Source organism: Pelodiscus sinensis, chromosome 5, assembly GCF_052426305.1.
Source record: "Pelodiscus sinensis isolate ZL-2025 chromosome 5, ASM5242630v1, whole genome shotgun sequence".
Taxonomy (NCBI): Eukaryota; Metazoa; Chordata; order Testudines; family Trionychidae; genus Pelodiscus; species Pelodiscus sinensis.
The window spans coordinates 68,293,719-68,321,389 of record NC_143056.1 but is presented as its reverse complement, the minus strand read 5'-3'; the positions used below and the strand labels follow the sequence as shown (position 1 = coordinate 68,321,389).

At 43.5% G+C, this 27,671-nt stretch overlaps 1 protein-coding gene across 18 annotated transcripts in view; it reads left to right on the top strand.

Annotated features, from left to right (window-relative positions):
• The window catches only part of SIPA1L1 (signal induced proliferation associated 1 like 1), a 335,579-nt gene that overhangs the window by 196,778 nt on the left and 111,130 nt on the right, over positions 1–27,671 (top strand). For all 18 annotated transcript variants that reach the window (XM_075927311.2, XM_075927307.2, XM_075927300.2 and 15 more), the window contains 3 exons: positions 8,942–10,751; positions 20,046–20,176; positions 26,082–26,270. In XM_075927311.2, the coding sequence (XP_075783426.2) occupies positions 9,254–10,751; positions 20,046–20,176; positions 26,082–26,270 (1,818 nt within the window). In that variant the 5' untranslated portion in view covers positions 8,942–9,253. The remainder of the gene's footprint in view (positions 1–8,941; positions 10,752–20,045; positions 20,177–26,081; positions 26,271–27,671) is intronic.

Here is a 27,671-nt window from a genome sequence, read left to right as displayed (position 1 = left end):
AGGTCAATACTATATTTATTAAAATCACTAGAAAGCATTGCTGAGAGAACTCATTGCTTTTATAGTGCATTACAAATTAAAAGTCAAAGTCTCAGCACCACTGAAGCCCACTCACTAGTAGTCAGTGTTTTCATATCTGGATATTGTGTTTTCTGTAATGATCAAAACAGAAACATTTTTTCCATAAATGTAGTAGTCAACTGTCAAAATATTTAAATTTTAATAGAAACTAGTAGAGAGTGCCTGATTCTGTAGCAGTTGTGTGCATAACTCCCAGTAGTTTTGTTTGTACAAAGACTGTAGATTATTTTTGAAACTGCCAACGAAGTAAATAAATATGCTGAATGCTAAACCTATTGAAATGTACAGGCAATCCCCGGGTTACGTACAAGATAGGGACTGTAGGTTTGTTCTTAAGTTGAATCTGTATGTTGAATCTGTATGTAAGTCGGAACTGGCGTCCACATTCAGCCGCTGCTGAAACTGATCAGCGGCTGATTCAAGCCCGGGGCAGGGGCTTCCTGTAGCCAGCCACTGGTCATTTTCAGCAGCTGCTGACTTGGGGGCACCTGGGGCAGAGCAGCTGGGGTGCTGCTGGGTGGGTCCAGTGGCGCCCAGAGCGGCGCTACGGGACCAACCGGCAGCGCCCCACCTGCTGTACCACAGGCGTCCGGAGCAAAGCCGCGGAGCACGGGGGCAGCGGGGCAGCCCAGACGCGCCGTGGCTTTGCTCTGCTTTGCTCCCCGTCCCCCTGGTCTGCAGACCAGGGCGTCGGGGAGCAAAGCCGCGGAACACGGGGGCAGCGGGCAGCCCAGACGCGCGTGGCTATCCTGCTGCCCTTGGGCTCCGCGGCTTTGCTCTGCTCTGCTCCCCCTCCCCCTGGTCTGCAGACCAGGGGGAGGGGGAGCAGAGCAGAGCGGCGGAACGCCCGGCCAGCTGACAGCCCAGACGTGTCTGGGCTGTCAGCTGGCCGGGCGTTCCGCCGCTTTGCTTCCTCTCCCTGGTCTGCTGGAGACCAGGGAGAGGAAGTGCCCCGTTCGTAACTGCAGATCCGACATAAGTCGGATCTGCGTAACTCGGGGACTGCCTGTACTTAGAATATAGCATTGGATATTTGGACATTGAACCAGTAATTGTCTGGGACAGTAACTTTTAAATAGATATTGGCTTTGCTGAGAGCAGTCTAACATTCAACTAGATGGCATTTCTATTTGCTGGTAATGTAAATTTGAAATGTCACATTTTGCTGAAAATTGGAACACCAAAAATCATGATTCATAGTAGGGATATTAAACAGTTAACTGGTAAGTATACTGGTAAGAAGGAGGCTTACTGCAGTTTTTCCTCAAAGTTGTCCACAAAACCACTTTGAGAGACACCTGTTGTTAACTGTCTGTGCTGATTTGTTTACTTACCAGCACCACAGCCATGGAACCTCCTGGTTCCTATTGGCTCCATTTCACCATTTGCAGCCAAGGGGAATTGTGGTAAGTAGTGGCCTGGCCCATGGCGCATCCTGTGGCTTCCCTTGGCTGCAAATGGTGAAACTGAGCCAATGGGAATCCACAAGGCTCTGTGGTTGCAGCGCTGCCAAGTAAACAAATTGGTGCAGCCAGTTAACAGGTTTCTTGGTTTTGTGGACCACTTTGTGAAACACGGGCTTACTGATATGCTTACTAGTTAACTGGCTCTTGTCAGTGGACCTTGTGGTGGCCAGCTCTGTCATGTGAGAGCAGCCCCAGCCACAGAGGGGCTGGTGAGACAGGCAGTGGGACTTCATGGCTGCAACTGGACCCCTGATCCACAGCAGGCCAGGTGGCAGGCTCAAAGTCAAAATACTTAATTGGTTAAATTCTATCTTAAGCAGTTAAAATAGGGGTGCAGGACCTTTTTTGCATCGGGGGTCATACACAAGAAAGCAGCAAAATGAGAAGTCCCAGACTGAGAAGGAGAAAGACACTCCCCTCATTCTCCTTGCACCGCAGAGCCTATTAGATTTTGTATGTTCCGGCCCTGCAGGCAGGTGGTTGAGAGGCTGGAATGTCAATGCAGGTTTCCCAGTGCTGAGTCTCAGGAGCCAGATTGAGGCAAGCCACAGGCTGCATCTGGCCCCCAGGCCTGACGTTCCCAACCTCTTGAGTTAAACACTTTAACATCCCTAATTCACAAGAAAATTAGGATCCTTAGATTACTGGATATTGTAGACAGAGCAATATCTCTGCCACCTCCACTGCTGATTACACATTGAGGCATCAACTTAATTTGCTGCATGAGAACATTTTGTCTCCTTTTCTTTGGTCTTGCTTGAACTTTCTTTCCTGTTTGTCCACATCTTTCACAAAGTATGTCCAGAACTGAACATTATAGAGGCCTTACTAGTGCTAAGTAGAGTGGGACAATTACCTCCAATGTCTTACATACTAATCTCATGTTAATAACCCCTGGGTTGATATCCTTGTTTAAAACTGCATTATATAATGCACTTGTATTTGATTTGATTGATTATAGCCTGCAGATCCTTTTCATCAGTAGAACAACCTAGCCCTGGAACTCAGTCTGCTCCTGATGACAGAAGGCTCCCTGGGCCCTGGCTGTAGCTGTTGCCACCATCATCCCCAGTCCCTTTTAGTCTTGTTGACAGTTCATCTTCATTATCTTCAAAGAAAAGATTGTCTGATTGCTTCCTGCTATGTCATTTTTGGTGACCAATTTGAGACATTTAGGACAATTTTTTCAGTGTATATAGCATTATATGAAAAAACTTTAAGAAACAATGGATAGTCCTGCAGCACCGTAGACAATAACAAAAATGTAGAGGGTATCATGAGTTGTTGTGGGCATAACACCCCTGCATGCCTCTGCACCTTTCCAGCACTCCCAAACCACTCCTGCACCTTCCCTCACATCTAGATTCCACATCCCAAACCTGCTTCCTGGCACCCCCTCACACACTGAACCCCTCATTTTTAGCTACATCCCAGATACTGGGGGGAGGGAGGGGAGGAGGGGAGCGGCTCGCAATATTTACTAGCCTGGGCTCCCTTAGAAACCCATCACAGTAGCATTTAACTTCAAAAACGATAACTATACTAAAATAAGGAGGCACATTGACCTCTTGAGGTCCCTTTCAGTTCTGGTGTTCTGTGATTCTATGTTGAACACTCACAAGCATGCAGTACACAATAATGGAGGTTCACACTAAACGCATACTCTAAAGTTTAAAAAAAAAGTTAGGGACCAGAAAAAGCCACTATGGCCAACAACGTTGGAGACAGAAAGTACACCCTTTAAAAATTGGAGGTCTGATCCCTAGTGGAAAAAATAGAAAGAAGCATAAACTCTGGCAAGTCAAGTGTAAAAATATAAGAAGGCATGCCAGGAATGTATTGGTAGGACAACTAGCTAAAGACACACAAAATAACCAATTTTTTAAAGTACATCAGAAGCAGGAAGGCCTACAGTTAGTGGAGCCACTGGACAATTGAGGTGCTAAAGGAGCACTCAAGGAAGACAAGGCCATTGCAGACAAACTAAATGAAATCTTTGCATTGGTTTTCACTGCAGAGGGTGTGGCATTTTTTAAGTGACACTCCTGAGGAACTGTTCCAGATGAAGTATCAGTAAAGTAGGTTTTGTAATAAACTGATAAATTAAAGAGTGATAAGTCACCAGGACTAGAGATATTTGTTCAAGAGTTCTGAAGGAACTCAAATATGAAATTGCAAAACTACTAACTATGGCGTATAACCTGGGGTCTGAATGACTAGTCAACTGTCCGATAAGCAAATGCTTATCGGATAGTCAACACATTAATCCACTAGTTCAGGTGTGGCCAACCTGAGGCTAAGAAGGAGCCACAGTTTACCAATGTTCATTGCCAAAGAGCTACAGTAACTTGTCAGCAGTCCCCATCAGGTGCCTCCTCTTTCATCTCCAGTATCTTTTGTCCACCAGCAGCCCCACTGATCAGTGCTTCCTGCCCACTGCAATCCGCTGTTTCATGATCCTCAGGAGGCTCTGTGGGGGGAGTGAAGGAGGAGGTGGAGCCAGGACTTGAGCACTGGAAAGTTGGCACCTGTAGCTGCAGCCCCAGGGTCAGTGCCTGAACAAGGAGCCACATATTAGTTTCAGAAGAGCCACAAGTTGGCCACCCCTGCACTAGTCACTTCTCTTCCCCTCTCTCCCCCCTCAGAAAGAGAGGCAAAGGAGGCCCTGGGATCCATGCAGTGCTGTTGCTTTGAAATGCTGCATGGAGCCGGATCCTGGGCTCCTTGTGGTTAAATGAATGGAGATGCCTATCTCCTAGAGCTGGAAGGGACCTTGAAAGGCATCAAGTCCAGTCCCCTGCCTTCACAGCAGGACCAAGTACCATCCCTGACAGATTTTGCCCCAGATCCCTAAATGGCCTCCTCAAGGATTGAGCTCACAGCATTGGGTTTAGCAGGCTATTGCTCAAACCATTGAGCTATCCCTCCTGCTGCTTTGACATACCACAAGGAGCAGGGGGCCAGCTGGGGACCGTGCTCCCTGGGGCAGTTGCTATACTTCATATTGTTTCGATTAGCCAATTCATCAAAATTTAACATCCCTAATGTACCGTGAAAAAGTGGGGGAGGAGTCCTGTGGCACCTTATAGACTAACAGAAGTGTTGGAGCATAAGCTTTCACGGGCAAAGACCCACTTCGTCCGATGCATGCAACACTTCTGTTAGTCTATAAGGTGCCACAGGACTCCTTTCCACTTTCAGATTCAGACTAACACGGCTACCCCTGTGATACCTAATGTAACCTATCATTCAATTCAGCCTCTGTACCTGATGACCAGAGGTCAGCTAATGTTAGCACCAATTTTTAAAATAAGTGATCCTGGCAACTAAAAGCTTAGAAGCCCACCTTCAGTATAAAGCAAATTGGTTGCAACCATAGTAAAAACCAGAATTAGACACATTGCTGAACTTGAAATATTGGGAAAGAATCAGCATGGCTTTTTTAAAGGGAAATCTTGCCTTGAAAATCTATTGAAATTCTTTGAGGGTGTCAGCAAGAATAGGGGGGAAAGGTGATCTAGCTGATATTCTTGGACTTTGAACTTTAACAAGAGCCCTCACAAAAGACTTAAGCAAAGTAAGCTGTCAGGAGGGGAAGCTTCATTTGTGGTTTAAAAGATACACAAATGGTAGGAATAAACTAATAGTTTTCAGAGGTAAATAGAGAGGTCTCCAGGCATCTCTACAGGACCAGTGCGGCTCAACATGTTTTTTCACTCCCTTCTTCAGATCATTTATAGTGAACTGGAAAGAGAAGATAGAAAATTACTCAAGGTAATTAAGTCCATAGCTGACTGCAAAGAGTTTTACAAAGGGGTATCGCTAAACGTGACAAAATGGCAGAAGAAATTCAGTATTGATAATTGCAAACAAATGCACTCTGGAAAAAATAATCCCAACTCTGTATTTGAAACGATGGGGGTCTAACTAGCTGTTACCATTCAAGAAAGCAGTCTTGGAGTCATTGTGAATAGTTCTCTGAAAACATCTGCTCAGTTTCGGCAACAGAAAAAAAAAAAACTAAACAAAAAAACCCACAACAACCCAACTGTCAAAAAAGCCAGCAATATTTGGAATCTTTTGGAATAATAGATCATAAAACAGAAAATATCATAATGCCACTAATATATCCATGGAATGTCCACATCTTGAATAGTGTATGTATTCTCATTACCCCATCTCTAAAATATGTATTGAAATTGGAAAAGATGCAGAGAAGGACATTGAAAATTTTTAGAGGAGTGGAACCGCTTTCATTCAGGGACAGATTAAAAAGGCTGGGACTGTTTAACTTAGAAAAAAGACCGTTTAGGGGAGTGTGACCGTGTCCAGGGTGGGGGTACGCCCCCCTCTCTTGGGGCAGACCCCCTTCGGCCACTGCTGCTTCCCCTACGCCCTCACCCAGGTGTAACTTGTGTCCAGTGTCCTGCGTTAGGCACGTCCTAGTCACCAGAAGAAAAGTACAATGCTCTCCATGCCGGAGAGGGGGGCCCAGGCCCGCCCTCACTCACGGCCCCCAGCCCAGGGTCCTAAGGACACGGGTCCTCTGTGATCTGGTCCGGCTGACGGGGCGTCTAGCCGAAACACGTCAGCCCACCGACCACTCCTGGTTCTTCCCTGAGCTACTTCCTCTCCTCCATCCACCCCTGACCCGGGGTTCCCCCGGCTCACCTACCCTCTGACTGACAGGGTGTCTCTAGGGTGGACGTTGGTCAGGGGCACCAGCTTCCCGGAGCCACTTCAATTGCGCAGCTCCTTCCTCCTCTTGCTCGGGCAGCGGCGTTTTCAAACGCCTGCCTCCCACTTCTGTCCCCCCCCCCACTCCCCTCGGCTATGGCGGCAGCGTTTTCAAATGCCCCATCGCTTCCACCCCTACCCGGGGCGGGGCCAGCCCACTCGGACATCCTAGGGGAGGGGCTGGATCGCACAGCCTCCCTTCCCCTTGGCCATGCTCCCGTCGCTGCTTGCCGCGGTATACGAGCGCATCAGCTGCACCGTGGTGCGGGAGCACCCGGCACACCACTGGTGCCCCATGCCCCGAACAGGGTTTGCTCGCCGGGGGTTTCAGTGCAGGACGGGGGTGTCCCGTCACAGGGAGATAATACATGTCTATAAAATTAAGAGTGATATGGAGAAAAAGAATAGAGAAGGGTTATTTACTCCTTCACGTAATATAAGAACTAGGGGGCATCTGATGAAAAGAATATGCATCAAGCTTATATACAAAAGAAAATACTTCACACAATACACAGTCAACCCTGTGCTCTGGATGGCCCCCTAAGCCTCTGACTGCCAGAAACTGGGCTTGGACAACAGGGAGTGGATTACTTGAAATCACCTTATTCTATTGTCGATTCCCTCTGGAGCCTCTGGTACTGGCCACTGCCAGAGATGCTGCACTAGCTGGAGCTTTTATCTGTTTGTTCATGGTTGACTTGAGTTGCTCCTGAGTGGGCTCAGCACTTCTGCATATTAGATCTTCTGTTGTCAATGAAGGTACTTGCTGACTGGTCCTGCCTACGCTCAAAATGAGGAACACACAATTAGTGACCACATATGAAAAGTTTGGCTAGTGAAATAATTTAAAATTCAGTAATTTGTGACAGAAATAGCAAGTCAGCCTCAAGAGACTGTTTAGTTATGTAAAATGATTTTTATAATGGTTGATGAAGTGTAACTAGGAAAACAATTGCATGTCTGGCTGCACAGAAACATCAATGTCACAAGCTACTTGCTCAGTTTTTGCTATGTGTACTGAAATCAACTTGCACTTTTAAACATTCCTAAATGTTCAGCTTTATATAAATACCTGCTGCTGTTTCAAATCAGTGCTGTCTATGGAAAGTGAAATTAAAACACACTGCCTGTGGAAGTAGAAAATGTTCTGGCAGGCTATTTAATTACTGTGGAAGTAAGTACTCATTACTTTTGAGAGTTGACTGCGGAAAGTACTAGTTTTCCTAGAAGCACCAGAACCCTTGATTCATAGACAATACTGCATTGTCAATGTGGTGCTGGTTCAGCAGCATCTTTCCGCAGATATTTGGCAAGTATTTAAAAGCTACATTTTGTGTAATTGGTTTAGTCTTTGAAAATGATCTACTTCTTTGTGCTAAAGGATGTGTACAGCTCTACAGGATTTTATGCTGACATTCTCATGCCTTTGTCTTCTACCAATTGGGGCGTATTTGTATAAGTTTTTGTGGCTCTTCAAAGGGTAACAATGCTTTGTCATCAGTTTTTGTGCTGAAGCGTGTAGGAGAGCATTTATTTCAGTAGCCTTGTGAAGCTGGAATATAGAGGAGCTATGATATTCACAATATTTTGTCAGCAAATGAAACATTTCCATAGCTGGATATGCAAAATGCATGTATGTTTGTACACATTCATATTGTGATACATAACAGGTATGGAAGTTGAGAGGAGGCTATATATTTTCTGAAGTATGCAAAAAAGGACTGGTTGAGGAAGAGGAGCAAATAGAATAATTATTATTGAAATAAGTTGTTTGTTGTAGAAACCTTTTAAAATCTCTCATTAGCTTTCTGCAGTTTTGATATCAGTAGTATAAATAATTGTGAAATAGTAACCAAGGGGAATAGTGGATAATGCTTTATAATTACTCAAAGATGGTTGTCATCTAAATGTCAGTCTTATAAACCTTAAAAGAATTGTAGTCTCCTAACTCAACTGGTCTATTGAATGTGCAATAAATGAAATGATTTGCACAGTATATATTTGATTTACTTTTTGGGGAGCTTACCTAACATGTTGAAGTATTTTATGACCTCGTTAGAATACTGAGGTTGGGCTTAGATCTGTCACTAGGAGCAGACTGGTCTCTGTTGTGTAATACGAATAACACATAAAACAGTACTGTCCTGCTCAGTAGATGTGTTTAGTACATGGGGGGCTGACAGACTAGCCAGATGATAGGGGCTTGGCTCTAGGCTCCACAAAGGGGCTGGGCTTCAGGCAGAATGGGCAGAGCTATGGGTAGCTAGCCCTCAGAGCTTCCTGGAGTTCACTCTACATCCTTCTATCCTGGCAGTCCTCAGAGCCATCTGGAGAACACCCCAGCAACTGGGAACCCTTGCCCCTTATGAATTGCAAGATTCCAAAGTAGTTCCTTCCTGCACTGCTCTTCATTGATGGTTTTGTTTGAACATAAACATTGCATCCAAAAGTAATAGTCTTTCTGTATGCAAATCAATAGGTACAATATATGAAAACTCCACCACTCTACATTTTTATACTGTGTAGAAGGATTTAAAAACAGAGTGTTTGTTGTACATATAACTTTAGTGTAGTAATTTATTTAATGCTATTAGTTTTGGGATAATGCATTTGCATCAGATTACTAATACTTTTGTCTTCCTGTTCCTCTGTTCTAGGCATAAAATCATTGGATTATAATAACTGAAGTTATGGCACCCATTGATGGTAAAAGAATTGAGGCAAATTGGAACATGGCCACCTGTTAAAATGCAGAAGCTAAAGAAGCTATTACATATCAAAACTTATTGAAGACCTGAATTTCCTGGATCTCTCTCATTTAACTGCATTCTTAAATGATCACGATTGGGATCTCATGCAACCGGTGTACATTTTGGAGACTCTTCTCCAAAAGGGAATTGCACATTTAAAGAGCAAAGATGACTATGTCTTCTTTTGGAACTTTCTAAAGCTAAACATATTCTCAAATCATGACCAGCTTGAAGCGGTCCCAGACTGAAAGATCTGTTGCCACTGGGGTAGCAGTTGGAACAGATGGAGCTTCTAAAGTCCACACAGATGACTTTTACATGAGACGCTTTAGGTCACAGAATGGCAGCTTAGGATCTGCAGTCATGGCTCCCGTAGGGCCTCCACGCAGTGAAGGTTCCCACCACCTTACCTCTACTCCTGGTGTTCCCAAAATGGGAGTTAGGGCCAGGATTGCTGACTGGCCCCCAAGGAAGGACAATGTTAAAGAAACTAGCAGATCAAGTCAGGATATTGAAACAGCAAGTTGCCTTGATAGTATGTCCTCTAAAAGCAGCCCTGGGAGTCAGGGGAGCTCTGTTAATCTGAATGCTAGTGACTCTGTCATGTTAAAGAGTATCCAGAACACTCTTAAAAACAAAACAAGACAATCTGAGAACCTAGATTCTAGGTTTCTTACACCAGATGGTTACCCCAGTTCCCCTAGGAAAGCCCTTCGCAGAATAAGACAGCGCAGTAACAGTGACATTACCTTAAGTGAGCTTGATGTGGATAGCTTTGATGAATGTATCTCACCCACTTTTAAATCTGGGCCATCACTGCACAGGGAATATGGCAGCACATCCTCGATAGATAAGCAGGGAACTTCAGGGGAGAGTTTTTTTGATTTAATAAAAGGTTATAAAGACGAGAAGTCTGATCAGAGAAGCCCAGCCCCTGCCAAGTTCAGTGAACTTCTGATAGCTAGTGGAAGCAAGGGTTCAGGATTCTCTTTGGATGTGATAGATGGACCTATCACTCAGAGAGAGAACCTCAGACTCTTTAAGGAAAGGGAGAAACCACTTAAAAGGCGCTCAAAATCAGAGACAGGAGATTCTTCTATTTTTCGTAAGTTGCGTAATGCCAAAGGTGAAGGGGAACTCTCAAAGTCTTCAGACCTTGACGATAACAGGTTAGAAGACAGTCTCAAGCCTTGGACTTGTCCTAAATGCTTTGCCCATTATGATGTTCAGAGTATATTATTTGATTTAAATGAAGCAGCACTCAACCGGCATAACGTTATTAAAAGAAGAAACACCACAACAGGTGCTTCTGCTGCTGCAGCAGCATCATTGGCTTCTGGACCCTTGTCCCATTCTGCAAGTTTCAATTCTCCTATGGGCAGTACTGAAGATCTGAATTCAAAAGGAAATCTCAATATGGACCAGGGAGATGATAAAAGCAATGAACTTGTGATGAGTTGTCCTTATTTTCGTAATGAGATTGGTGGGGAAGGAGAACGGAAGATCAGCCTGTCCAAATCTAATTCAGGTTCCTTCAGTGGATGCGAAAGTGCCTCTTTTGAGTCTACTCTTAATTCCCATTGCACAAATGCAGGAGTGGCAGTACTTGAAGTACCCAAGGAAAATCTAGTGTTACATTTAGATAGAGTGAAAAGATACATTGTTGAACATGTGGATCTTGGTGCATACTATTATAGAAAATTCTTCTATCAAAAGGGTAAGTAACCTTTTCTTCCTATAATATATCAGTATTTTGCTGTCTCTCCAAATATGTACTTATTTTGGCATGTAATCATAAGATTTGCATGAATTATAGATTTCTGTGCTCTTCTGACGTTTTAACAATTTAGACGCAAGCTTACCCATAAGAAAAAAATAGAAATAGCTTGATTCATGGCTGCCAACAACACCACCACCACCACCATTTAAATGATGTTAAAAGGCAATAATCTTGATTTTATGTTACTTTTCATTATATCACCACTCTAGGAAGGGATTTCATATTCAAATAATTCTACAATGGCCAAGGACTGGGAGGGGAAGGGTATGGGGCAGAGGAGGTACTTACCTGGTGTGCTCACGAGCAAGATGGCACAGCCCCAACCCAAGGCAGTGGTGGAATGGCTGCCCCCAGTGGATAATCTGCAGGATAGCTCTCCCCTGCGGACTCTCTTTCCCCAGTGGACACTCTCGTATTGCATTCCTCTGAATAGCAGCTGCTCCCTTTGCATATTATGGAAAACTATCTTTTTCCAGGGGCTTTTGATTGTCCTGGCACAACCAAACACTGACCTTTCTTTAAGTTAGGAGAAGAGGAAAATTGGTGGCCCTACTTCTTAGGAGGAGTCCTTGAATGGATTCATGCACAGACACACTCTAAAATCCCTCTCTCTCTCCCCCCTCCGCCTGCTCGCGCTCTCTTTCTGATTATGCGAACACACTATCAAAGCACCAACACGTGTAAAATACAACATTATTTTGCAAAAAAAAAAAAAAGTGCCTATTTCTGCTTCTATGGAAGTCTGGCAAAAACAGCAGTTAATTTCATTTGAATTAAAAGTACAGTAATTCCTCACATAACATTGTCCTGATTAACATTGTTTCATTATTACATCTCTGATCTTATAGAGAATATACTGATTTAAAGTTGCACAGTTTCCTTATAATATTGCTTGGTTACCTACTAGCAAATGGGGCTTGGAAACAGGGTGCGCCGACAACCACCCTATCCCTTCCCTCATTACCCCAAGCTCCTCCTGCCCACTGGTGGGCCTTGTACCTCATCAGCCCATCCCCCCACCTCCCACAGCAGTCAATTGGTTCCCAGTGTTCAGGGAGTTCTGGCAGGGAATGAGGAGGAGCAGGGATTCCCCAAAGCCTTCTGACTGCCACCAAACTGCTGATTGCTGCAGGGATGAGAGGAGTGAGAATGGAAAGGGGAGGCTGCACACCCCCTCCTCATCTTCTTTTACCATCCAAAGCCATCTTAAATTGCCAATCAGCTGATTGGTGAAGGTAGGCGGTGAACTGCCTCCCGCTTCTCCTTGTGTTTCTGCTTGCAGCAATTACTGTTTTGTGGTCTTCAGGAGGCTGGTGGGAGGGAGGAGTGGTGAGGCTGTGCATTGTGTGTGTGCGGGCGGGGAGGGGGAGAAAGATGAAAGTCAGTGACTGTGCAGCAAAGCATTCCCTGGAAAATATCCCACCTGATTTAGGACAGTGGTCTCTAACCTTTTTACACCCAAGGTCACTATTTAAATATCAGGTCAAGCCAATATCTACCCTACCCCTTCCATGAGGCCCCACCCTCTCCATTCCCCTCCTCTCCATCACTTGCTGTCCCCAGCTCTTACTCACTCTCACTGGATTGAGACAGGATGTATAGGCTCTGGGGTGGGAATGAGGGATTTGGCTGTGAGAAGGAGTGAGAGGTGCAAGCTCTGGGAAGGAATCTGGGTTCAGGAGGAAGTGGAGAAGGGGATGCTGGCTCAGGGAGAGGGCTCCAGGCTGGAGAGTGTTGGGGTCAGGTGGAGGGTTGAGGCGCTGAGCAAGTCGTAGGTTTGTGGATGTGGGGGTGCAAGAGTTTGGGGTGCATGAGGGGCTCAGGATAGGGGGGTTGGGGTGTATGATGGGTTCAGGACATAGGTTTGCAGTGTATGGATGGTGCAGAAGTGTTGTGGCAGAAGACTGGGGATGTGGGAGTGCAGGCATTTGGGGATGTGAGGGGCTCAGGGCAGGGAGTTCAGGTGTATGATGTGCTCAGGGTGAGGATGTGGTGAGGTGCAGTAATGTTATGATGCTGCAGCCAGATGGAGGTTTGGCCCCAATTGGGGGCTTGTTGGCCAGGCTTCATTTTTAAATAAAATATTATGTCAACACAAAACATTTCAGCATTGTCTGCCTTTATGGGAGGGGCGGGGGACCTGTTTTGAGTCAGGGTCACTGGCCTGCAGAAAATCATTCGGGGATCACACAAGTGAGATGCAAAAAAAAAAAAAAAAACCAACCCTCCAAACCCCTCCAAGCCTCACTGATGTGGCCCCAACTGAGACACCTCCCTGCCCTGGTACTCCAGCCCCATAGGGGGAAGGAAGGGGGATAGGTAGAAATGAGGTTTAAGGCCTCAGACCAGATTAACTCTTCTGGGGTTCCAGGCTTAGTGGATTTTGTGGGCCCCTCTATGCTCTTAGTTGGGGCCAAAAATGAGGGTTCCAGTGTGCTACCAATGACAGGGCTACCAGTGAGTGGGATAGGGTTGAGATGCAGAATCTGAGTGGAAAGTAGAGTACAGGAGCAAGCTGGGGGGAGGGGTCTGGCCAGGAGGGAGGAGCAGGGTGCTGGATAGTGTCTGAGCAGGATGGTGTTGGGCCAAGGGGTAGGTTGCTGATGGGGGTCTGACCAGGAGGCAGGGGCACGGTTCTGGATGGTGTCTGGACAGGGGACAGGCAGGGTACTGGTGGGGATCTGGGCCGGGTGCTGGTAGAGATCTGGCCAGGGACCAGGGTGATGGTGGGGATCTGGCTAGGGGGGCAGGAGCAGGGTGCTGGTGGGGGAGGGACAGTTTGGTCAGTGCCTGGGGGTCTCCAGGGACGAGGATCTCTGGGTAGCGCTGGACGAAGCTGCTCCGAATCCTGCGCTGCCATCTTAACACACATACACACACCACCACCCTCACCTCCCCGGAGCATGGGGAAGGAAGGGAGGACAAAGTGCACATGCTGTTGTGGGCAGGAAGGCATATGCACTTTCGGGTCTTCCCTTCCTTCCCCATGCTGCCTTCCTTCCTTCTTCCAGCGTGTAGTAGAGAAGGTCCTATGGTTGTGTGCCAAATCCATCATCTCAGGAAGCATGCGCTGCTCCTCCCCTCTCCACAACAGCAGATGTGCTTCCTGAGAAGCTGGATCTGGTGTGCAGCCATGAGAGTCTGTTCCCTACCTCACTTCCTCCCCCTGCAGGAAGGTAGGCAGGCAGCACAGGGAAGGAAGGGAAGACAAGAAAGCGCACACACTTCCTTCACCATGCTGCCTATAGGATAATTATACTATCTTAATCAAACAGCCCATAATATTGCATAAATAATGCTGTAAAATCCAGGTATTATGTTTGTTTTTATAAAATGAAACTAAGGGTAACAAAAATAATGAGAATTTCAATAATGCATTTGTTTCTACTTTAATATTGCTGCTTAGAATTACATTCAAGTCAGAAATTTAGGCTATTAATAAAACATACAGTAAAACTCATATATTGAAAAGTCTTTGTTCATGTCTTAGGCCAAGTCTCCATGCTGGGGAAGATCGCTATTGGAGTTTGATTTAGCAAGTCCAGTTAAGACTAGCTAAATCAAACTCAGAGGGTTCCTCGGTCAGCATCCAGTGCTCCTGCGAGGAGTAAGGGAAGCCAACAGGAGTGTTTAATCTTATCGGCCTCTCGTTGTGGGGATGGCAGAGAAACTCCAAACAAGTCACTACGACTCCCACCACATAATTAACGTAGCTGGAGTTGTGTATCTTAATTCAATATTCCCTTTTAGTGTAGACCTGGCTTTATTTATAAAAGCTTGAAGTATTGAAAGGAAAAGCATTTACCAACTGAATTTGTGTGTGTACTTTTTGCATTTCATTTTGGCATAGATAATGAAACTGGACTACTCAGTTTCTGGTCCTCATTTAGGAGCACATACGTTTTCAAAGTGTGGTCTATAGAACACTTTCTTTCAATATGCAGAAAAACTGATTGATTGTACTGACTGGAACTTGATTTCTAGTTGCTAAGTTACATTAAAAGGCAGCTAAAAAGACATGGAAACTCTCTGTAATTATGACTGGGTATGGAGGAATCCATAAGATACTTTAAGATGAGCACCAGGCTATGAAAATGAGCAGTATGTGGATTCCCAATGTTTGATATTTACATAAACCTATTTGTATTTATTTTTAAATGTTTGAATGCTGCTCTTAATATAAATTTATATACAGTAAGTAATAAAATGTATATTTTGGGATTAAAGTACCTACTAGTATCCTTTAAATATGAAATTGTGGCATCACTTGAATCAAACATTCATATACAGAAATGTTTGTAGTAAAGAATCTTATTTTTTAATGTTGGCAAAATGAACTGACTATGTGAAGTGCCTATACTCTGCTTTTCTGTTGTTCTTTTCCTTGATAACTGATTTGAATTTAGAATCGTTTGTCCAGGATGCAGTTGGCCGAGCACATTACCTGGTCGAGCGCATGACCTGGCATGCACTGAGTGCATGACCTGGCATGTGTTCTTGTGGGTCAGATGAATCTTTAGGCATATGGGTAGGGCTGTAGTTGCTTCTGTTGATTGCCAAGGATACACTTTAGCACCTGCTATGCAGAAAGCCCTTCTACCCTCCTCTTACTGCTAAATCTGTTGAGGATGGACCAGCTAGAACAACAGGCAGTAGTGAGTGGCCAGATAGCAGGGGCAAAAAGATATCAGGGCTTATTACTGGCCTCAAGAACCACCAGCAAGTCCCCAACCATCACCTCAGATACTCCAAGCAGTCATCTACTTAACCCTTATTTTCAGGGCAGCCTGGTGCCAGTAGCAAAGCCTATAAGGGAAGGGTGACCATCTCAGTGAAGGCCAAACTGTGGCTTCAGTTCTACTGAACGTAATGGGAGATGATGACCATTTTGAGTAAATTCAGAAGATGAGCCACATAAAAATTGTAGGACTCAAGATCATATAATGACAATTCATAACTTTGGAATGTTCATGCCATGGTATTACTGCTCATCAAGTGTTTGGGCCACTGTACCTTGGTGATGTGCTTCAAAATGCATGGATACATGGCATTACAATACATGTCCTGTGATGGCTTATTTTTGATTACAGTATAATATAGTTTAACATATGATAATTTCAGAGGACACCAGCAAGAGTTAAGCTGTTTGCGGCTGTCGTTTTCAATATGCTAGTATGAACTTTGCCCCCTCCCCATGTCTTTTCCAGCTGTTGACAATGAGTTGAGCCTGGTATTTTGTAGTTTCCTGTCTGCAGTTACATCTTCTACAAAACTGCTTCCCATCTGTCTGATTAGGTCCAAATTTACAAACTAATTCTCAGTGTAACTTACTCTATTCCAGTGAGTGAATGATAATTGGATTCACAGTAATGAGCATCTGAAAGACTTCGACATTTGATATAAAGAACTGGAAGACAGACATGTTAAGATAAGAGACATGTAGATACTTCATTTGGAAAATGCCTGTTTTTCAAGCAAGCATGTAACCTACTGACCATCTAAACATACAGAAACTTATAAATTAGGGATGTCAACGTGTATCAGAGGCAGCGGGGGTTGGGGGAAGGAAAGGGAGTGGGAGTCAGTACCCACGAGGAGCTGGCTTAAAAGCTGGTTCTTTTTGAGCACTGGATCCACCTGCACCACCCCCACGCTGCTGCCTCTGATGGAGAGGCAGGCAGGAGCTGATACACGTTGGGAGCTGGCTTTCAAGTAGAGTCTCCTAAGGGGCCAGCTCCGCAAACCCACCTGCCCCTGCCTCTGCTGTCTCCTACACGTGCCACCTGCCCCTCCACTTCACATGCTGCTGCATCTATCAGAGGCAGCAGGCCAGCAGGCAGCTGGCAGCTGGGGAGCTGGTTTTTAAACTGGTTCCCCTTGCAGACCAGCTCCTCTGATACCAAGGCAACAAAGTAGGGTGGCAGAGGACTTCCCAGAGGTGGGGCCAGGAGCACGCCAGGGTTCTATCGAATAGTCATGTAACTGCTAAGATTTCATAGGGTTACACGACTACTACATGATTTCTAACATCCCTATTATATATGTGCCTAATTCTATGGTTCCATGTGGCATGACATACACAATGTAATGAATTATTTTGCATATTTTCAGATAATATGCATGCAGTAATAAATTTCAGCTTCTGATCAACATACTCTGCCCCAAGCAGCCAATCAGTGGCTCAGGACGTGAAGCAACACAAAGCTTGGTATCTGTGTCATTTTCCTGGTACCTTCTATTCACAGTCTCAATAGCCTGTACAAAACATTTGGGATGGAACACTTCTGGGCAGAGTGCCCAGCAGTCTGGTTTGGAAGCTGTGCAGCAAACTGTGAAGGTTTAAGAGAATGTGTGGGGGTGTCAGAGGGATTAAGTTTCGGTGCAAAACAGTGTGCGCTAGAGAGGGATGTAATGAGGGAAATGGTCAATGGATGTAAGGGGATGTGGATGCAGAGTAGAAACGGAGGGGAGCATAATGGAATATGAGGAGCAGGAGGGAGAGTGGAAGAGGGAAGACACAAAGAAAGGTGTAAGGAGATTAGAACACTGTGATAAGAAAATATGAGTGTGGTAAGTTGGGAGGTGTAGAAAAAATTGAGAGGATGGGTAAGGGGAGTGACTAGGGAGTTATGCATAGAAGGGTTGGAAGAGGAAGTACATTGTTTCCCTCCAAGTAAATAAGGGCAGAGTCTAGCCTTTTTGTGTGTGCTTTTAACAACATGTAATCTTAGATTTTAAAAGTGAAATGACCACATATAAATTAAAGGTGGAAGAGAAGCTTGTCTCTTAAGACAAACAAATAATAATAAAATCATCAGGCAGAACAAAGAAAGCAAGTTATGTGCCTTTTCTCTAGTCTTGATGAAAAACATTTCTTGTGAAGGAGAAAAGAATATACCTAATCTTCAGCAAAGGGGAAAAGGTTACAATTAGGGCTGTCCTATTTCCCATGCAGCATTAGCTAAACAATTTTTGGGGTACCTAAGTGTTCAGAGCTGGTTGTAATAGGTATAGTGATATCATGCCAGTTTCAGACAGATATCTAGATATAAGTCATCTTGTGTTGATCTGGGTTGAATTGTTGGCTTGTGTATCTCTGATCAGAGGGAGTCTATAATAATCTAAAATGTTAAGGAAGCAGCAAGCAAAGTTTTTACTGGAAAAACTAAAAAAAATCATAGGATATGAAAATATCTATATATTTTTAATTGCCAAACTCTGAAACCTGGGAGTGGAGGAGGAGGGTGGGATCAGATCCCAAACTACAATCTGAGCTACAATATCAAAGCACCATCTACAGGGCTATTTTTAGCACTCTTCCATTAGCTCCTGTTCCACAAATCTATGGACATGGGCTGGAATGCTTGCTCCTGGATACCATGTAGACATACCCTTATAGGCCATACGCATTTTGATTTCTATACAAAACAATAGATCAGTATAACCTGCTATGAGATTAAACATTCCGTTATGTGAAAACTATACTTTTGCAAGGTAAGAATTACAAATTTATCCAAGTTTCTAAGAGTGCTTGCCAAATTGTAATTAGTATTTTAATAAGAAACTTCCAAATATTCCATGAACTGTGCAAAATCTACATATAAAACTAAACACCTATAGTAGCATATTGCTTTAGAATGAAAAATAACCCAGTGAGTCTAATTTAAACTAGGAAATTCCCAGAGAATACTGAAAATCATAGGTTACTTCACCTGCCTTGAGTCTTTTTATTTTTAATTGAAAAAATGAATTTCCATCCTGAAGTTCAAATAGGACCCGGGTTGCTTTTTGGTAGGACCTATAATTTCCTGTTACTGTGGGTAGTCCATAAATATATGCAATAAATGATATAATAGGACTTGTTACCTTGAGAAATATTTGTGTTTTATAGTTTGAGTGTTTCTCTAAATTTAACCTGACAGGCAGTTTAGGTTTCAGTTTAATTGCTATCACTGAAGATAGGTTTGCATTTAACTGTATGGCATACTGTATTAGTGGCAACTCTTCTCTCACCTCACCTGCTTCAATCCTTTTGCAGAACAGTCCAAGAATTATAAATAGTAGAGAGGTCTCATAACCCAACATCTGAATGCTTTTGCTTAAATTTTCAGGTCTGTGATTGTGGACTATTATTTTTTTTTTCTATACCAGAATTTGGATTTGTGCTTATGAATTGAGTAATTTACATGAGTAAAAAAAAAAGACTATCAGATTTTCCACTCCTCTGTCCATTCCAATTTTAAACTCAAGACTCCAATTTCTCTTGGGGTTCTCCATGGTCTCACTGTTCTGAAATAGTTCCACTATTTATTCTCTGCATTAATTTTATGCTTTTTCCCCCTCACTCTAATACTTGACTCCCTAATTTTTATGTCCTTAAAATTAGGGATGTTAAAATGCATTTTTAAGGTAAACATGTAACTGCTGAAAAATGAGTGTTTATATGGGGGAGGCAGCTCCCAGGGAGCTGCCCGTCACCCTTCCATCCTTCCCTCCCTCTCATGTGGCTGCCTCTGGTTATCGTGGTGAGCTTCCCCCTCCCCCGCTGATGTGAGGCAGCGGGGGAGGAAGTGGCTCTACTGGAGCTGGTGCTCGCAGGGAGCTGGCTGATCTAGAGGCATCAGGTTAGGGGAGAGGGGGCTTTATGTAATCTTGAGAGTTAACCATGACCCCAGGCTCATTGGTTAACCATTTACACACTTATACTAACACATCCCTAATTTGAATACTTGTAGAGGTTTATTGTATTGCCTCTGAACTGTTATATGCCAAGTTACAATTTTGATCCTTTGTCTACAGAGAGAGGCAAATGTAGTGTGTACTACTTTTTAGTGGTATAGTCAACACTGTCATGTCAAATTTAAATATGTAGATCTGATTTTTTTGTTTTGTTTTACATACTTGTACTTTTAATGCATTGGGTCAAATGTGTTGATTAATTTAGTGCTAGTGAAACTTGCCCCTTTGCAAAGGGCTAGAATACGGGGTATACATATTTTAAGTCCCATTTCAGCTGTGTTTGAGCATAGATACAAGGATTAATTTCACCCTTTAAATATAGATAGATCTCATTGGTGAAGTAACAGTGGAGGGTGAATTTTGACTTCACTGAAGTTAGTGGCAAACTTCCATTGACTTTATGGATCCAGAATTTCGCACTCAATCATTTAAATGCAGAATGTTTGAGAGAGCTGTAACATGAATTTTTCTTTTCTTATTTTTATACCCAAGAACACTGGAATTATTTTGGGGTAGATGAGAGCCTGGGTCCCGTAGCTGTGAGCATTAGAAGAGAAAAACCAGATGAAATAAAAGAAAATGGACCTCTTTATAACTACCGCATCATTTTCAGAACCAGTGAGGTAAGCAAAGTTGTGAGTGGAAAGTAACATGCAAAGAATAGTATGTGATGAAGTAGTTGTAGTTTTGCAGATATTGGAAATCAGAAAGAAGCCTGTGTGTTGCTCATCATATTGATACTTTTTTTGTTTTACATGAAAATGCATGAACTACACTAATCTCTTTACCGACAACCATGATAAATATTTTACAGAATAGACAAATATATTACCAAGTTAATTACACAGTAGCATTCTACAAATAAGCAATAGTATATTTGAGTAGGGCACTTTGGCTGCAGCTTGAAAAAATTACTGGACCATTAGAGAAGCCTACTGTATTTCTAACATCTAACTGGTGTGTATGGGGAGGGGGAGCAGATGGGAACAGTGTACAGAAATAGCCTTTTCCTCTGGTGCTGTGTCTGTGTTTTATTGTTGGCCCCTGTGAGGGGGTTCACTCACCACCATAGCGGGGGTCTGCCGTCTGCCTCCAGAATCAGCTCCTTCTGCTGTCAGAGTACCTTCCCTCTGGTGGGGTGTCAGCCGACGGTCAGGGCTCCCTATATCTGTCCCTTAAGACCGGCTGAAGTTCTTTTAAATTGTGCTTGGTTCTATTACAGCAACTGAAGGAGTCAGGTTAAAGCTTAAACAGTTACAGGTTTATTAAAGAAGCTTATAAATCATATGGTTGCAATGGCTATTGTTCTATTTCTTAACTACTAGCAAAATATAGATCTTAAAATGGTTACAAAGAAGATAAAGATAGAAAAATAGAAATAAGGGTACCAAGTAACAGCTTACTCTTTCTATGTGTACACTTAAGACAGAGGACCACATCCAGGTACAATTTTTACCCCCTTCTGTGCCTCTTGACTCCAGCATGTCAGGCCAGGGCCAGTCCCTCAATTCCTAGGAAAGACGAAAATACGAGGTGGGCGTCCCCATAGAACCTCGGGAGGTCAACCACCTAACCCGACTAGCAGGTAGAGGGTAGAATGACACTCAAAGTGAGTGTGTGCTGGGCCCATCTTTTATACTCATGGGGTCACGTATTTCTCTTTCTTGTCTGTCATGCCAAATGGGGCTGGTCTGTCTTTTGTGAGACCAGTTCTTACAAGGGAGTTGTGAACTTAATTTACACTTGTAAGAGAGATAACTAAATTGGAAGTACTGGGCATTCTTTTCTCAGTGGGGGATTCCTCTCCCAGGGACTGTGTGTTCGTATCAACATGGGTGCCAGCCAGGGGCAGTTCTCGCAGCCTCGAGGCCAGCTTACTGATTTAATCGCTCTCTCTCCACATATCTGTGGGTTTTTTTCAGCTTCTCAGGATCAGATGAGCCAGCATAGACTATGCTGATTTTATTGCTCCTTCTCTGCCCTGTATGCTTCAGGAACCTCAGAGGGGCAAATAAGATGGATGATATGGGGGGGAGGGAGTGTCTGTCTGGCTACATGGGGCTTCCCCTCTTTCCTCCAGGCCACGTCGTCCTCTTCACCACACTGCCCTCCGGCAGTGTCCAAGTCCGTCTCTGAGCCCCCCTACCGGGGGTTGTTGTTTCTCCACTGGGCTATTGTGCAGGCCCTGCAGTCTGGGGGTTTGTTTGGCTAGAGCTCTCCTAGCCCTGCCTTGCCTCCCAAGTCCTGCTCTAGCTCCAGGGAGCCTCCTGCTTCCCCAGCAGCCAGGCCCTCACTGACCTTCCTCCTGGGAGCCGCTGCCCAGGTTCTTATATAGCCCCCAGCTGGGCCCTCATCCCCTAATGCAGCCCCAGCTGGGGCTAAACTCCCCAGCCCTGCTTCAGGCTGGGGTTTGCCCTTAAAGGGCCAGTGCAGGGCGAACGCCCTGTCACAGTCCCATCTTTGCTGGGTAGTAGATGTTTGATAGGTCTGATGCTCTCTCCCATATTCTTCATTCCTTCCCTCTCATCTGTGGGAAAGAGTATTGCTTCTCCTCTTGGCTCCCCCCCCCCCTTTTTCTAGCAGTATGAAAGGCTGGATATTCCACTTATCCTTCCTTCCAAACTGGAGAATTTCATTCTCTTCCTCTTCTTTTTCTTCTCTCATTCCAGATTACATCCCTACCATTGTTGTTCTTCATGGTACATTTATTGTAAGAGTGGCCATCTTCACTGCTTCAGTTCTTATACTTTACCTGGAGTGATCATGACCAGACTCTTACCAATCTCAGTCTCCTGCTCTGTAAATCTAAGCCACAACTAATCTTTAGCTGTTGCTAAGAATGCTGTCTACTAGGGAGTGAGGAGGTGTGTTCTGTACTTATGTAGGTGTGTTTTTCACCATTTCTTCTTGCTCTGTTAGATTTCTGGAGCTGCAAAATGAATTCTGAAATCACTTGTTAATGTGATCTGTTGTTTTTCAAACTGATGGGGCAGCAAAAGTGAAATTGACCAATCTCTTGTAAATTACACTTTGTTACAACAAAGGGATTGTTACACTCTTGGGAGAATCTTGTCAGTGACATATAGGACAGAATGCTGCCTTTTTTTAAGCTTTCTGATAGCTGAAGATGTGTGTTTTATCTGTTGAGTTTTGTTATAAAGGGGCACACAACATTGTTTGGCACACACTGTAAAAGCAATTACAGATTTTCTTGCTGTTGCTTTATGTGTAGCTTGCTACCTTATTTGACATTTACGCTTCTCTTATAATGCTGTTGAAACTTCTCACCATTCATTTCAAATAAAGTTCTATGTAAGGCTGATGTAACTTTCTTCTCCAAGAAGATTCTGATGAACACTTCACTTAGTTTATTTCATCTGAAGTCTTCAGTTCAAATGCAGTTCAATGCACAAGTAGGACTTTGTTTCCTATTTAAAACTCAAACCCTGATAAATGAATATTAGCGTTTTGCTTGCAGACCACCTCTGGCTAAACTTAGAGTACCACTTGCAAAAGCTGTGCGAATTCTTTTTGTCTCTTATATCTAAGAGAAGAGAGGCTTACACTTAGACCATCAGATTTAAAAAAATCTCTATTTTATTAGTTTGTGGAAGATAGCCCATGTCTTTCAACAGAATAGTAGTCTTTTTGCATGAGTAAATAAGATAATCGAAGGATTTATGTAAAAAACTACTGTTTTCCATACTGAATTAAAATAAAATTTGCATAGATTTGTGACCAGATAATTAGGTAAATGAGGTTTTTTACCCTATTACTGGTTTAAATTTAGTCCAGCTTTGTAGTAACCATACATTACTATGTAATGACTGGTATATGTTCTTCGTTCAAGTCTGTAAGTAGTAGTAAGTATTCTCATCTCAACATCCCAGTAAGTCATAGAATCATCAAAATGCAGAACTGGAAAGGAGTTGAACTGAGGCAGAACTAAATATTATCTAGACCATCCTTGGAAAGTGTTTGTCTGCTTGGATTTCATAAACCAGGAGCAGAGAAGCTTTTTTCTATGAGGGGCCATTGAGCCACAGAAAAATGAGTCGGGGCCATACACTCATTAAACGACGTTTGTCCAGAATGAGAAAAAAACACTCATTAAACTCACCTGCTCCCAAGTGCACACATGCACTCTCAAAAAAACAAAACAAAACAAAAAACCCTCACTCAACTCACCTGTAAAGAGGGCTGGATTAAGTCTTTTGGGAGCTCAGGGCTATTAGATTGTGTGTCCCCCTCCACAGGCTCCAGGGTTGGACCAAATGTGATGGGTTCAGAGTGTGAAAGGAGGCTGCAAGTTGAGGAGGGTGGTGTGGAATGGGGTGTGGGCTCTGGGATGGGTCTGAGGATGAGGCTCCAGGTGGGGCAAAGGAATTTGTTGTGTGGGAGGGGGCTCAGGACAGGAGGATAGGGTGAGGGTGTGGGTTCTAGGTGCTGAAGAAGACTCAGAGCTGGGACTCAGGGTTGGAGTGTAGGGTCTAGGAGGAAGTTAGAGACTTTGGGGACAGGAGGATTTCAGGGCCAGGGCAGTGGGTTGAGGTGTGGAGTCTGGGAAAGAATTAGGCTGTGGAAGGGGGCTCAGGACTGGGACAAGAGGTTGGGGACAATGTTCCCTCTAACTTTCACCTTAAGTGTGTAGAATAAATTTGATGTGCAGTAAGATGTGTTGATGTGCACCACAACAGAAACACATGTCACTGGCTATGGGTAGCTGTGAGCCCTCTGTTAATCAGCTGGGAGGCATTTAAATATCTCTTGGGTGGAAGCCCAAGTGCTCAGCTTACAGGGAACAGTGGGTTGAGGATGAAGTGCTTACCTGGGACAGCTCCCCTTTGGTGTGAGGGGGAAGCAGGTGGTTCAGCATGAGCCACACTGCCCTGGGCTCGCCTGCAGGCACTGCTGGCACCATCCTCATCAGTTCCCCTTGGCCAGAATTTCTGCAGGCAAGGATAGCATGGAGCTAGAACTTCCCCTGGCACTCACTGATGTGGCTCCAGCCCAACACTCAAAAAAGGTGAGGGGAATCAAGTAAAGATGTAAAGTCGATGTGCTTAATTTAAATTGTGTTAACGTTTTTTCTCTCTTCCTCTGCCCTACTCCCACTTCTTTGCTTTTCTTCAGGAGTAAAGTAGACTAATCTCCTCCTCCTCCTCCTTCTCATTGGCTTTAATATATGCACATTGGCTTCCTAACTTTAGTTGAGTAATAATCCTGTGCAGACAAGTCTTCAGATTCCTTCCAAAGTGAAGCTGTTGAGGGAAAGGAAGAAGGAGAGAGAAGATGCTTATGATTTGATGCTTTGCTCCAGTTACAACAAAAAACTATGTCTATTCTAAATTACTGTCTCTTTTAATATAGTCTGGGTTTTATTGATAAGCTAATATTTTGTTTGGAAATTTCTAGTCATTTTTGTGCTTAAGAGGACTTTTTCTGTTTTTGAATGAAAGACCTTCATGTAGTCAGAGCTTATTTATATACAATAAATGTGTACTGTATATGCTGGTCAGTTTGCCTTCAAACATTTACATGGGACCTCCCATGCGATGCTGGGGGCAATTTTAAATTTGCCCTACTTCATGGATTTTCACAAGACATATGTGAACTTCTGTGTGTCCTCCCTAAGTATCAATTTCATACAAAATGTGAGCCTCAGCAGACTATTACAAAGCACTTGCAGTATCATGCCTATTATGTGGTATAAATAATAACATTCAGCACATCTGTATCTACTTTATATAACACAAGTTAGTTGTCTCAAATAAAGTTTCAGAGGGGTAGCCGAGTTAGTCTGTGACAGGAAAAACTTAAAAAAACAACAAATGGTCTGGTAGCACTTTAAAGACTAACAAAACATGTAGACGGTATCAAGAGCTTTTGTGGGCACAGCCCACTTCTTCAGGTGACCGGAGTATTGCATGTTTTTGGTTCTGGACATCCAACACTCCGGTCATCCCATGAAAACTCATGATACCATCTACATATTTTGTTAGTCTTTAAAGTGCTACCAGACTATTTGTTGTTGTTAAAGTTTTTTCAAATAAAATTGAGAGTTGGAGAGGTAATATTGTTCTGGTTTACTCAAAGATACACTAAGACCTTGTCTATACTTACCTGGAAGGTTGAATTAAGATATATAACTCCAGCTACATTAATTGCATAGTTGGAGTCATGGTACCTTAATTTGACCTTTGGTGCCATCTCCACAAACACTTCCATCAACTTCCCTTATTCCTCATGAATCAAGGAATACCTGCGTCAGCAGGAGCATACTCAGCATTCGACTGAGAGGGTCTTTACTAGATCTGCTAAATCAAACAGAAGATCTTCCACCACTGTGTCAATCTTCCCAGTAGTGAAGATATGGCCTAAGATTCCAAATGGTTGACTTGCTCTAGATGTCACAAGTCAGTGTCAAAGGCAGTAATAGGCCCACTAGTACTGAGTAAGTTCTCTGCTCTTACCCTTAGTTGATACTTCCTAAATATGTCAAAATGATGTATTCTTTCTGTGTTCTAGCTTCTGACTTTAAGAGGCTCTGTGCTAGAAGATGCTATCCCATCAACTGCAAAGCATTGCACAGCTAGAGGACTTCCCTTAAAAGAAGTACTTGAGCACGTGGTTCCTGAGCTGAATATTCATTGCCTCAGACTGGCTTTCAATACTCCTAAAGTCACAGAGCAGCTTATGAAATTGGATGAACAAGGGGTAAGTCCCAAATTAAAGAATTAGACTCATCAGTGTTATAAAATTAAATTGAGAGACTGCCTTGAACTGCAAAATTATATCTTAGTCTTATACTGCAGCATTTCAATTAAGTATTTTAGTTCAAATGGGGCATTTTCACAATGCTGAAAGTTGAAATGATTGTCTTTTTTGTCAGGTCTTCCAGTATTTTAGGAATGGTTAAAATCAAACTCTCCATGTTGAATTATTAAATGCTTGTACTTACAACACAAACAGTGAATGAAATAAAACATTCTGATTTTTCTAGTTAACTTGTTTTAAACTCTACTCGTGTAAAATCTTAATTCAAATTAATTTTCTTGACAGTAAGGGATTTGTTTCATCACACTAGATCATAATTAAGACTTTGCCTAGATCAGTGAAATGAAAATTGTACATGTGCAGTTGCTTTTTCTCTCTCATAGTTCTCTGCCCAAAGTGGAAGGGACATCGTCAAAGGAGATCAAACCTTAAATATTAACTTTAGTGGCAGTTTTTCCATTTAATCACTCTTATTTTAAGAATTCCAGCCCTCATTTTTTAAAATGTTTTTTTTTTTTGGCACTGTTGTAAGGAAAAGTGAAAAATCTCCCACGTTATTGATTTCTTCATTACTGTTTGCATGTACTAGCTGATACTCCGTGCAAGGCATGTTCCTTTTTGAGTGTTTGCTTATGTCCATTCCATGTAGGTGTGCATGTGCTGTGTGCACAGGTTTTGGAAGCTTTTTCCCTCAACAGTAGCTATTGGGCCAGCCAAGATGCCTCCTGGACCAGCGGTCTATCGGTACATACATACCCTGCTGGCCCTCAACCGGTCATTGGAACACTCTCGGCTTGGTTTTCAAGTCCATCCTCAGATCATTTGTAGATAATTCTTCTAGTGCTGTTAGTTGTTTTACTGTTCACAGTAGTTAGCAGATAGTTAGTAAGTAGTAGTATAGTCACAGCACGAGTTCCTGCTTTGTCTGCTCTCTGGGGGCAGAGAAGAGAGGAACCACCGGGCAGCCAGGCTTCAAGCCCTAATTTAAGTGTTTGGAATCTATGCACTGTGCTGATCCCTATGATGCTTGCTTAAAGTGTCTGGGAGAAGGTTACCTTGCAGACAGCTGCAAGATTTGTAGGGGCTTTAAATCTAGAACTAAGAGGGAGAGAGATACTAGGCTGAAGCTCTCTTAATAGAATTGGTTCTCCAGCCCCTGGCACCAGAGCCAGCAAAAGTTGTCTGGAGTGCCCCATGCTCGGTACACAAAACCGCAGGTTCACTGAGGCCCTTACTGAGGCCCTTAATGGCATCACCCAAGAGCACCTCTTCACGGCACCATTCTCAATCACTGGTGCCGTAGATGAAGAGGACAAATGGGGTAGATTGGCCTCTCACCAC